Below are 13,018 nucleotides of genomic sequence, written 5' to 3'. Positions count from 1 at the left end.
CCTTGAATAAACCTTGTTTTGTGCATCGGCTTAAGCAGGGAGAGTAAATTCAAAGCTAAATATTTTAAGGGATGTGTAACTTTAAAACTACCCTACAGTGTCTTTACTTTTTTTCCAGCAGTGGGAAATTTGCGATGTGCCAAAGCGCTTTCCGATCGGTTGTGAAATATTAGCAATAGTTTGGGGGATTTTGAAAGGAAGTGCTGACCAAACTGCACCGTGTCCACAATCATGTATGACTGCTAATCATGTATCCATAAATAGTTTTGAACAACGTGAATTCTCCTGTCAGGAGTGAAGATGAGGAGACTCCATCGCTACAGAGAAGGCCTGGCCTCCATCAGAGCGGAGGAGAATGACAGCCTGTCCAGCTCCGAGGTCACACCACGCGGCCCTGATGGTGTGTGGGATCAGGTGACCCAGAGGGATCAGGTGACCCAGAGGGATCAGGTGACCCAGAGCTGAGGAATCCCACAGCCCTCTCAACTAGCCAACCCAGGCGCCTCCACTTTGGATCGTACGGCACTTCTGAGATATGAATGACCACACACACACACACACACAAACACCCACACACACCCACACCCACACACACACACACACTCACACTCACACACACACACACACACACACACACACTCACACACACTGCAGCATGATGATATAATGAAATCATGGCCAAAATTGAATTAGCTGTATTCTGGCCTGTGGGGATTGCCATAGAGACCAGGCTGTTCCCCCGGTCCCTCCTTGCCATGTCTGAGCCCTGCCACCACAAACAGCTCCTTATTTCTTTAATTTGTCGCATGACCCCTGAGATTTAAAACCAATTTCTTGAGACGAGGGGGGAGGGGGGGGACGGGGACCCATGCAGAGCTCTGAGAATCTGTCTCTTCAGATGGACGTACAGTACAGGGGCTTGTTATGGGAGACAGAGTAGGGGGAACAGGTTACTGTTAATGCGCTGGTAATGATGAAGGCATGACGATGCATCACTCTCGCTTGCTGGGGGGGAAACCACATCGCCATGGAGATCCGATAACTCAAGCCAGCAGTCAACGAGAAGCTTAAAGGTAGATGTAGGTGTGTTGGTGTGAGTGTGTGTATGAGTGTGTGTGCATATGAGAGTGTCACAACTCAGCTGTACAGTCCCAGATGGCCCAGACACCCATCCGAACCCCTCTCCCTAGAAGGAGCCGTGTGACTCGGCGCCGCCCTGCAGGTTGAATGTGGACACTGCAAGGCCCACAGCGAGGGAGAGCATGGGGAGAACGTACAGTGATACTTACCACTACAGTGCTCGAGAACAGCTGTAGGATCCCATATGTGGAGCCTGGAAGACCAACCACAACAAACTGTTTTCAGTCACTTACAAACTAGCTGTCTTGACTCATAGTCAATGCTGTGTCAATAACCATTAGCTAAGTAATTGGGGTGCACTTGATTTACGTCACCTAGTAATGACCAGGTCCTATCAAGGCATTATTACTGAGGCCCTTTATGGCTGACTTGTAAACACCCACCTACGAGCCCAGCCACGGTGGGGCTGGCCCCCAGAGCCTTCACATGGTGGCTGAGGAGAGGAATGATCATGCTCACACCAAACAGGTCCTGGAGGGAGGAGAGACAGAGAGAGAGAGATAGAGAGACAGAGAGACAGAGAGACAGAGAGAGAGACAGACAGAGAGAGAGATAGAGAGACAGAGAGAGAGACAGAGAGAGATAGAGAGACAGAGAGACAGAGAGACAGACAGAGAGAGATAGAGAGAGACAGACAGAGAGAGAGACAGAGAGAGAGACAGAGAGAGATAGAGAGAGAGACAGAGAGAGAGAGACAGAGAGACAGACAGAGAGAGAGAGAGAGACAGAGAGAGACAGAGAGAGACAGAGAGAGACAGAGAACAGGAAAGTTCAGATGGATGACTTTCTATTCATTTACAAAGTGTTCAGTCAGTTCACGTCTGTCTGCAGGCTGTTCTCACGTGTACTGTATACAGACAGAGAGGGCCTGGCATCACCAGACACACAGAGGCATGTACAGTACCCAGACAGGGGAGGCAGGCCAGTGACTAGCATGCGGAGACAACCTGACCCTCTGAAGGCAGCTCAGCACCTTATTTATCATATCACTGACATGATGTAGTGAGCAGCTATCATCGCTGACATACACAGGAAACACACAGGAACACAGTTATCAATAGGAACATTGGAGTGAATGTGTTTGCACATCATGAAGATGCAGATTCCAGTTCTGTTCATATTTTCAGGGAATGAGAAAAGAGGTCAGGACTGCTGTGTTTGTCAGGGTGTTGCTTGTTGTGTGGTTCTGGAGAGCTCTCTCTCTCTCTCAGCTTGTTTCTCTACTTGTGTAAGACAGCAGAGTCTTGCCAGAGCCTTGATTGAAGTCACACTGTAACTCCTCCAGTGTCACGGCACTACCCATTAAACTAACAGGTTAATTCTCAGTTAAACTCAACCGCAGCAGCGCATAAACATGTGCCGTGTGCGTTTGTCAAAATGAGATTTCACAAATGAGTTGAGCTTTCAGGTGAGAATGCAGTTGTGAGAATCAGAGTGATGGGATTCTCTGCAACTCTCATGTCCCCTGTCTGATGGAGAGATACCTGAGGTAGACGTCAGACCATTTTAACTGTAGCCTAAGCATTTATAGCGCATCAGCTATACACCTACCTGAAACACCAGTAATGGTAACTTAAATTATTAGATTATTATTTTTAACCCTAACCCTAACATTTTAAATGGTTATATAACCAGGCAAATAATGTATATAATATACTATGTGGTATGTTTCATGAAATAACAGTTCGGCGAGTTGCAGGTGGCAACTGTTTATTTCGACTCAACACCACATAATTCCAAGGACTACCCGACTTAGGACACGTTTTTCTGACAGCACTGCAATTGTGCTTCCGTCAACGTGCTGTCATCTGTCCGAGTAAAAACCTACTTTACAGTCTAATGTAGCCTAAATTATTGCCTACCATTCAAATGTCATACAATGCTAATTGTACCAGCTCTTGAGACGAAAGTTAAGAAAGCATACAGTTCATATGTTACGACACAAACACTCACCATGAACCCCACCACATATATACATTGTATAATCCGCGTTCGTCCTCTTGGTCTCTGATATAATATGCTACATTTCACGTTGTTCATTCCTCCCTCAATGACAGCTCTGTGACGGTTGTTGCGGAAGTGTTCACACACACTTCTGGAGTGCCCATCCACCAAAAGGTCCACGGACATACAATGTTGCTGTTCAGCGGGGGAGGAGCATTAGCAGGCGTCCAACTGTCAAACCATCTCACGCCGAGTTATGAGGTGTCGCTACATATTTATTAGATTGTTGAACCAGGTTGTGCATTCATCTTGACGAGTCTTGGCAGGTTTAAAATATATGTTTGCAAAGCAAAATCAGCCGGATTTCCCCTATGCACCACAAAGGGTGGTATAGACCGTGCGTCAAATATTTGGAGCGCGTTATTCAAATTCGCTAGCACAGGGGTCTCTCTCTCCCATCCCTCCCTCCTCCCTCCCTCCCTCCCTCCCTCCCTCCTCTCTCCCTTCCTTTCTCTCCTCCCTCCCTCCCTCCCTCCCTCCCTCCCTCCCTCCCTCCCTCCCTCCCTCCCTCCCTCCCTCTCTCTCTCTCTCTCCCTTCCTTCCTCTCTCTCTCTCTCTCTCTCTCTCTCTCTCTCTCTCTCTCTCTCTCTCTCAAACGCATACACTTTAAACGCTTCTTCTGGTTTTAACGGGACACAAGGATATAAATGTAAAGTGAGGTTGCTTTTACTCCCCCTTCTGGTCATGTCTGTAAAATAAGAGTGTACTATCACAACCAAATGTCAGTACACATGAGAGATACACAGTCTATATAAAGGTATTCTATTTAAAGTGAAATGAAATCTCTGCCCTTCTGATCTGAGAATTTTGGATGGAATACAACACACACACACACACACACACACACACAAAATGAGAGTAGCAGTGAGAGGCTTAGTTTATAGGCTCTGCTCTGTTCAGGAATGTTGTTTACCCTCTTCCATAGAAGGGTGTGGAAGGAGATCACAGTATCATGGCAGTCTGATTAAGACATCTGATACACACCACACACACGCTTACACACCACACACACACTTACACACACATGCTTACACACACACACGCTTACATACCACATTCACGCTTACATACCACACACACACGCACGCACACACGCTTACACACCACACACACACACGCTTACAAACACCACACATACATGCTTACACACCACACACACACACACACACGCTACACACCACACACACACACACACGCTTACAAACAGCACACACACACACTTACACACCACACGCTTACACACCACACCACACACGTTTACACACCACACACACACGCTTACACACCACACACACATTTACACACCATACACACATACATGCTGCACATCACACACACACACCCACACACACACAAACACCATATTCAGCATATTGAACGTCTGTACTGTGCCTGGGATTTCTTCACACTTAATTTCACAAGCTAATCTCAAACTAAAACATGGGTCCTTCCCTACGGAGCGCAGATGAGAGAGAAGAGATCAACAGAGCCCAGGCCAAGGCCTGTCTTCCTGCAGTCACACTCACATCAGCCTGCTAATGAGCTGTGTGTCTATATGGGCTCCGTGCTAAATATCCCCACGAGATGCTAACCAGCCAGCCGCTCACCTCAGCTCCTCCTGATGGGAGAAGACTGGGAGGAGGGGAGGGAACCTCTGGGGTTTGTGTTTCCTGAGGACAGGAACAGTGACACACAGGAAATAAAAAAGCCTCTATTCGTTGCTTGAGTTCCAAACAGGAAGTTAGCTTGTTATGAGCGTCAACAACGGTGCAGGATTCATGCAATCGGTTGCAACCAGAGAACACAGACGGCCCCAAAAAATAGCTATTTCTTCATATTGGAGTGAGTGTGTGTGTTGTGTGTGTGTAGTGTTTGGGGGCAGCTTTGGGGGGTGGGTGTTGTAGGAATGCCTCTCTCCTGTTCCACCCCCACCCCCACCATCCCTGTCCCCTCCCTCATTCCCCCGTGCATTGGAGGGTTCCAGTTGCCAGGAGATATTTTCGTCCCGCAACCCGCCATGCCCCCCCCCCCCCCAATTCTGACAGATCACTCAGACTGGAAGAGCAGCAGGCACCTTCAATCAGCCCCCCAAAATGCCCAAGGGGAGGGCTCACTACCCCTGTGAGGTCACAGACTGCCTGTCCCAGTCAGTCAGTCCTGTCTTCAGCCCCAAACATACACAGCCTGGCCAGACAGCCGTCAGAGGAGAGTCAGAACCCTGTCAGAGGAGAGTCAGAACCCTGTCAGAGGGAGAGTCAGAACCCTGTCAGAGGAGAGTCAGAACCTGTCGGACTCCAACACCAAGACTCCGGAACACGACGAGCCAAAGAGCCAAAGAATTGCCGCTTGGAATACTGATTGGGGAACACACTGTCTTGAAGGCTGTCTTAAAGAGCGTGTTTTGTTCTACAATACACACAACACACACACACTTAGCACACACTCCTGATAGGTGACCATGAAGCTGAGCGTGGCTCTGTTTTTCGCCGGGCTCTTTGGCGCGCTCGCTGCCGTGTTTGTCCTCCTCTCCTTCGGGACAGATTACTGGCTCCTGGCCTCCGAAACCTGCAACAGAGACGACCTCAGAACTCCAGAAGTAAGAAAACATCTACAAACTGCTTCAGTGAGAATTGTCAACACTTTAATTTGCTGAGATGAGTTCAAAGTAAAAAGGCATGTGGGTGAACTTGGCCTGTTTTCACTCTCCAGAATGGAGAGCTGTGAGGAGAGTTCAAATGAGGCTGCAGTATGTTTACTAATTGTGAGAAAAAGGGAGAAGCTGGGTGGGGTCTGGTGGAGGAGAAGACCATGATCAAGGACATGTCAAGGTGGAGCTCTGACAGTTGGGGTCTCCTCCGGGCAAAGAGAATTAGGATGCGACTGTTTGACTCAGTAGCTGTGTGTCCGACCGACCGTGCTTTGAGACATACTGTAGTAGATATTGTAGATTGAGACATGCTGCCCCCAGTGATAGAAATACAAACAGCGGTATCTGGAGACATCTTAGTCTTATGGTATGGGTGTTGAATATCAGCTGGCAAGCAGATCTAGCCAGGTGTTTGTAGTGAGCAATGAAACAGGAATCCCAGCATGATACTGACTGTACATCTATAAGCCAAAGATAGAAGGGGTCAGTGTAGCTAAGTCACAGTTACAGTACCTTCTGTCTTTTGAACTTGGTGAGGATGCTACCTTTGAGGACGTTTACAAGGACATTTGAAGTTCACTTTTGAAACTGCGACCTAGGCTCCCAATGTAGAGGGACAAGTATGTAAAATCCTGAACAATTAGCTTTGAAACTTGGGGGGTTCGTGCTATTAGTGTCATCAACCTCCACCCCTGACACCACCCACCTCAGTGACCCCTCCAAGACTCTGAGACAATGAAACTCTGGGGAAGGGTGAGGAGAGAGAGAGACTAACAGCACCATATGTAGGAAGGGAAGGAGGAGTCAAAGAGAGCAGCTGTCAAGGTTGGTGACAGCCAGAATGTGCTGGCTTGACAAACTCCTATGACCTCACAGGAAGTAAAAGGTGCTCACTGAGCTTGACCTCACTGTTGCCACGACGACATATGCCGGAGCCAGCTCTTGTGTCGTGGTTCGACAGGGCGAGGGTTAATGATGCGGTTAGAATTGGTAAGGGTTAGGGTTGTGTTTGGCTAGAAAGGGTTAGGGTGGACAGCATTGCAAATTCAGCACAGAGAAATAAGTAGATTTAGTAGATGGTTAAAAAAAAAATTCATCCTTAGCAATAACAACGTTGTCTTTGGTGTGAAGTAGTTTGTATCAGTTTGGTTGATTCCCCCCAGCCAGGTGAAGAGAGAGACGGGGTCTCCACCACAAACTTCTACCATGAGGGCTTCTTCTGGAGATGTTCCTTCAGAGGCAGCAACGTCGACAACAGCCTCTTGTTCTGGTTCAGTAAGTCTGACTCCAACTCTGACACATGTTCCTCAGACTCTCACAGTAGAATCCTAGCACAGATCAGATCCTGGCAGTACTAGAGCATTTGATATTATATTAAGTTACATTACATTTAGTCATTTAGCAGAAGCTCTTATCCAGAGCGACTTACAGTAAGTACCGGGACATTCTCCCCGAGGCAAGTAGGGTGAAGTGCCTTGCCCAAGGTAATTTTTCACAGCCGGGAATCGAACCAACAACCTTCTGATTAATAGCCCGACTCCCTAACCGCTCAGCCATCTGACCACATACACCCTAGCCGTGGACACGACCTGGCGAGGGTTTGATTAATTCTACAGAGAGAGAGGGAGAGAGAAAGAGAGAGTGAGAGAGAGAGAGAGAGAGAGAGAGAGGGAGGGAGGGAGAGAGAGAGAGAGAGAGAGAGAGAGAGAGAGAGAGAGAGAGAGAGAGGGAGGGAGGGAGAGAGAGAGAGAGAGAGAGAGAGAGAGAGAGAGAGAGAGAGAGAGAGAGAGAGAGAGAGAGAGAGAGAGAGAGAGAGAGAGAGAGGGAGGGAGGGAGGGAGGGAGGGAGGGAGGGAGGGAGGGAGGGAGGGAGGGAGGGAGGGAGGGAGGGAGGGAGGGAGGGAGGGAGGGAGGGAGAAAGAGAGAGAGAGAGAGAGAGAGAGAAGAAGGGAGAGAGGGAGGGAGAGAGAGGAAGAGAGAAGAAGAAGAGAAGAGATGAGGGTGTGATTTAGAATGGGAGTTAGGGAAGACTAAAGAGTAGACGAAGATATGGAAGCAAATCAATTACATAATGTTTTGAATTTTAAAAGGCATCGAATACTTGATATTGAAATTTAAACACCACTGAATTAGTTGAATTTTTCGAATTCTCTTTAAAATTGAATGTAAAAAAAATCATGTCCAAAAAGTCAAGGTTCAGAAATGTAGGTTGCTCAAATTCGAATAGTAAAATTCAGATCCCAAAAATGAATGTTTTGTTTTGTTTCTCCACAGCCAACGAGCCCTACCACAAGCTGTGCATGCCTGCCTATCTGTTCCCCTTCCCTGTGTCCCAGCAGACTCACAATGCCACGAGCTACGACTCAGCCATCAGTAAGTGTTCCCAGTGTACTGCATGTACTATCCCACCTTCCTCCATTCCTTGGACTGTTCTCTGATCTAACTGTAGTTGGATGGGTGAAAGCCTTGGCTGTTCTGACCAGCTGTTATCAATCCAATCATGTCAGATCAGTGATCCTGTGGAAGTGGAAGGGACTGATGCACCTTCAGGATGTTCAAACAAGAGCTGTTGTTTGGATGTTTGTTTTATCCGTTTTAGATGTTATTTTATAAGAATGTATCAGGATGATGTTCATTTATCAGGACAACGTTGGTTTCCAAAACAGTAAGATGCTGATGTTTACCTTGAACAGTCTACAGGGGCTTCTGGAGTGTCTTCATGCTGATTGGTGTGGTAGCTGTTGTGGTGGGCGGGTTCGTCATCATCTGTGCTGCTCCATTCGCCAGTCACTGCCTTTATAAGGCCGGGGGCGGGCTCTTCATCACCTCTGGTGAGTGGCCCAGCCAGGGTCATGTGACCCCTCATGTGATCTGCCATGGAACTTACCCCACAAGTTCTGGGCTTCAGATAAGGGGTTCTAGAACAGCTTCAATCATGATTATCAATATATTGCTAGTTTGAGATGGAATCCATGAAGGCCAACCAGCCATCACCTTCTCTTCATTACTCTCTTCCTTCACCTATTCCTCTTATCTTCTACTGTGCCCGTGTGACCTCCTTATCCCCATTCTCTCTGTCCCACCTCCTGCGCTCTATTTCTCCTTCCCCACTCCCCCTCTCCCCTCTCTCTCCTCCAGGGGTGTTCCTCCTGGCTGTGGTGGTGATGTTCGTTCTGTGGTTGGAGGTTCTGGATGTGGTGCCCCTCTACAAGGACTACCAGCACTCGCTGTGCCCCGACTTCCAGCTGTCCATCGACTACGGCCTCTCCTTCATGTTCGCACCAGTCGGAATCTTTTTCAGCCTTCTAGCTGGTCTCCTCTTCCTCCTCATTGGCCGATCTGTTCAAATGCAGTATCACTGAATGTCGCCCTGGTGTCCTCAAGGGGGAAATGGATGGAGGACTTCTGAGATTTCCTGAAGCTTCTGGACAATGGCTTCCACCTCCAGAACTTGGTTATGCTTGTGTGCTACAGTACATCAGCGATCCAGGAGACGGGAGAAGATTTTACGAACTTAATTAAAACAACAATGTATTTTGTCCGAACAAATATGGAGAACAGAAATTGAGTTTCATATCAACAACCTATCTTTGCCTAGAGCATCATTCTGTTAGGTAAAACAAAGTACATCATGGGAAACATGGTGCCATTTTCAACAAAGTCTCAAAATCCCCACGCCTGACACCTAGTGAAACGTGATTGGTTCAAGGGCTGTCCAAAGTATTGCCAGAACAATTAAGCAGGAAGTGAGGATGGAGAACATGTCTGTTAACTGTTGTTGCTGCTGTACTCACTGTTTCTCACTGTGGTTGGTGTTTTTTTTCCACATCATTTTGCTTAATGTGTTGCTAAATGTGTTTCGACATAAAAGAGGGCAGTAGTTATTGTAATACATTTCTGTATTCAGAGCACCTACTGTATGTTAAATTGTGTTATTTTCACATTTTGTTTAATTTGAGAGGATAATTTATTTTCATCGATATGAGCTGCATGCAGTGTTTGTTGCCAGAGTTTCACAAAGTTGAGCTTACATTGATAGACTGAGGCAAATATTTGTATATCTGGTCTGTTTAAATCCACATTTCACCAGATAATTTGGGAATGGGTCATTGTATGAAGGCTTAAATTGTAAATAATAAATTAAACATGTAAGTGCTATTTTTCAATGTCAAATACCTTAAACAATTAACACAAATAAAATCAGATTTGTATATTTTAATTGGGATTTTGACTGTGTGTGATCGTGTATCTGGATGTACTTTCTTTGTTCCTATGACAACCAGCAGAGAGCATCATTGTCTCAGCTGTTTGCCACACAGCCTCTCTGAGCAGAAGCAAAAATAAATAATCATATTTCTTGTTATTGCTAAAGTATAGAACCTAAATGGTCTTCTGCGTTTCATCACATCATCTGAACTGTTGGATCTATATCTGCCAGATGAACATATACACACCTGGGCTTTCAGACGCCTGGTCATTTCACCCATGAATGAAGCATTTGATGAGGATCTGAAGGCAGTCTTGTGTTTGGTAATTCTCTGTCAACTCAATGCATTTCCCACATCTTGATAGAGTCCCCAATACAGACCGCAAACAGCTTCGGAGGACTGAACATCAAGGAGACAGTGTTGAGTGGTTTCCTGTAAGTCTGTTGGGCTGTACTGCTATGCTATGTATGATTATACAAACAACTCATACATACAACAAATAGAACACACGCATAGATATATACAACATTGGGTTGTCATTAGAAACGCTACCATCACCTATCTACAATATAGCTGAACTGTAACCTGCAGAGGTGTGAAGGGAACACAGTCACACTGACAGGAAAATAACACAAGGACTCCCAGCTTCAGAGAATGTCAGGTTACTGTACATTCGGAAACCCGCCAAAATGTGTGATGATAGAATTGAAATGGAAGACTGCGATATTACACTTCATCCCGGAGCTTCCCTCATACCCCAGAAACCCCTTATCTCCCTGGGATGTCATGGTTTAAATGAATTTCTAAGAAGATACAGTAACAAAGTGGAATCGTCTTTTTAACCCTATCTCCATAGTGTGTGTGTGTGGTGTGTGTGTGTGCATAACGACGGTCCTAGCCCCGTACCCCCAGAATCTGGCCTAGCAGACAGTAATGTCATCAGAATGGAAGTCCCGGCTGAATCCACCACTGTTCTGCATGATTGCCCATGATAATTGTGTGTTGATAGCGAGCGCGGAGAGATGGAGTATAATTTCCACAGAGAGATTCCTAAACAAATACCTGTGCTCAGCAGAGAGCCTGGAGGGCAGATGAGCGCTGAGCTGAATGGAAGATGAGGGGGAAAGAGAGGGATGAGAAAGATGGTGGAGGGAATGAAAAGGTGGAGGGGAATGAAAGGGTGGATGAAGAGGCTGTGGGGGTGGATAGGGAGCAGGTGTGTGTGCGTGTGTGTGTGTGTGCGTGTGCATGTGTGTGTGTGTGACAGAATGGAACATCGAGTACAAACACGTTTGAAGGTGGTGTGGGCAGCAGGAAAGTGACAGTGACAGAAAGAGTGAGCTTGAGGCCAAAGAGACTGTCCACCTGACCTGCCTCTCAAAGCAAACCCCATGTGTCCAGGGGCGCTGTGGATGAATCAGGCAGACACGCACACCTCCTGAATACCTACACACCCTCTCCTTCCACCTCCAGGTGGACGGTAGAAACACTTGATAGCCTGACAGCCCTGCCCTGAGCGGATCATCAAGCCCACTTATCACAGATTATCGCAAATTATCTTCCAAATATGCCCTAATCCCAGCCGACACCCACGTCGAATTTCATTTTAATCTGATTCGTACCTCTCGGAATCAGCAGCGTGTATTTGAATTGCATGAACGATATGGCAGGTCATGTTTCACGCTGTGCTCCTCCTAAGAGAGAGCTTTACATAATTTCAGATTGAGGTTGTAATAATGAATAGACAATAGGCCCTGTGTTAATGTAAGAATTTACAATTCAGAACGCCGACTTGTAATATAATTACAGCGAATTATTCTGGACGTTTTGTGACACCACAGGTCCCCAACAGTGGAAAGTTCTAGACCACACAGCACTGCCTCAGCCTTCATTTTAATACATTAAAATACGGAGAGAATTTTTTTTATATTGGTAGTGATTATGAGTTTGATAAACAGCATCGATGTGGCATTATCTAACAGAGAAGGGTCCTAGTTTATAATGGAGTACAGACAGACGACAACCTCAGTGGGCTAGCCATGCCTGCATGCTGAAGAGCATGGGAAGCTAGACCTTCCCCGCACACTCAAGGTCTAACACACTCATCACAAAAGGGATTCTGAAGATGAAAGTCCACGTTGTGAACCTCTCCTCAAAGTGTTCCTTTCAAGCTGCTGACAAACGCCTGCGTGTTGCAGCACCGTACACGAAGCAGGCCTGAGACGCATCACGTATTATGGATGTGAAATCTTCAATCGGCCCTTCAACAGTGGGTTTCACATTAAAGCACAGAGGAAGAACCATGCATTTGGGTGAAGCATCCATTTTGCTCTATTCAGGGGACACAAATGGCTCTTGATTATCTCTGGGCCAAGTGTGGGTTTGTGTGCCAGGCTTCAACGCACTCAGCTCTCCTCGTTCGAGGTAACACAAAGCCTGATTGTAAAGGGATTTAATGAAGAAATGTTCTCCTGTGATCTTCCCCTTCTCTGCTATGAGGATTATAAACCTGCTGAAACCCAGAGACAAATGGCACAACAGAGACAACATGGATCCTCGTGGATCAAAACAACAATAACAGGATATCTGAAGGTACTTTATTTGATGTCTCATCAAAAAACACACCAGGAAGTTGTGATCCATGTTAGTGTCTGCAGTGGGAAGATTAAAAGTGTCCTGTTCATGTAAAATTTCAGGGGAGTGCCTTAAATTATTTCTTTGTTTGTTTTATTGAACCACTGGGTCTGTACAAGAAGGAGATTCTTATTTAAGAGCTTTTTCATTGACATTATACAGTAATAATGGTGTGTAAAGTCTTCAGAGGACTAAAGTAACACAGAAAAATAGCATGGTAGAGCTTTGTGTAATTGTTTCTGTTTGGGAGTATAACTATAGCTGTCTCCATGTATTCTAATCCAAACAGTCACACAAGCTCTACTAAACACACACATCTCCACCCTACATCCATTTATACAAATCCTTACACATCCTTCATTACTCATAAGCATCACCAGCAATGT

General features: G+C 46.3%; 2 protein-coding genes across 2 annotated transcripts in view; one reads left to right on the top strand and one right to left on the bottom strand.

Annotated features, from left to right (window-relative positions):
- Positions 1 to 3,197, bottom strand: part of mfsd9 (major facilitator superfamily domain containing 9) — a 5,143-nt gene extending 1,946 nt beyond the window's left edge. The window contains 3 exon segments of the mRNA XM_067261379.1: positions 1,278 to 1,333; positions 1,524 to 1,611; positions 3,094 to 3,197. Of these exon segments, the coding sequence (XP_067117480.1) occupies positions 1,278 to 1,333; positions 1,524 to 1,611; positions 3,094 to 3,180 (231 nt within the window). The 5' untranslated portion in view covers positions 3,181 to 3,197.
- A 2,126-nt stretch (positions 3,198 to 5,323) lies between these two features.
- On the top strand, positions 5,324 to 10,015 carry tmem182a (transmembrane protein 182a). The gene is made up of 5 exons (XM_067257795.1): positions 5,324 to 5,740; positions 6,955 to 7,066; positions 8,065 to 8,163; positions 8,484 to 8,621; positions 8,929 to 10,015. The coding sequence occupies exons 1-5, from the start codon at positions 5,603 to 5,605 to the stop codon at positions 9,150 to 9,152; spliced, it is 711 nt and encodes a 236-aa protein (XP_067113896.1). The 5' UTR covers positions 5,324 to 5,602; the 3' UTR covers positions 9,153 to 10,015.
- Positions 10,016 to 13,018: the final 3,003 nt, after the last annotated feature.

This window comes from Osmerus mordax, chromosome 2, assembly GCF_038355195.1.
Source record: "Osmerus mordax isolate fOsmMor3 chromosome 2, fOsmMor3.pri, whole genome shotgun sequence".
Lineage (NCBI taxonomy): Eukaryota > Metazoa > Chordata > Actinopteri > Osmeriformes > Osmeridae > Osmerus > Osmerus mordax.
This window is presented reverse-complemented; position numbering and strand designations above follow the sequence as displayed.

Bases quoted from the DNA above. Each gene is read 5' to 3' on its own strand.
- tmem182a (XM_067257795.1), top strand. From the start codon at position 5,603: ATGAAGCTGAGCGTGGCTCTGTTTTTCGCCGGGCTCTTTGGCGCGCTC. The intron at 8,164-8,483 runs GTAAGTGTTCCC...TACCTTGAACAG, and splicing joins GAGCTACGACTCAGCCATCA to TCTACAGGGGCTTCTGGAGT. The intron at 8,622-8,928 runs GTGAGTGGCCCA...TCTCTCCTCCAG, and splicing joins CGGGCTCTTCATCACCTCTG to GGGTGTTCCTCCTGGCTGTG.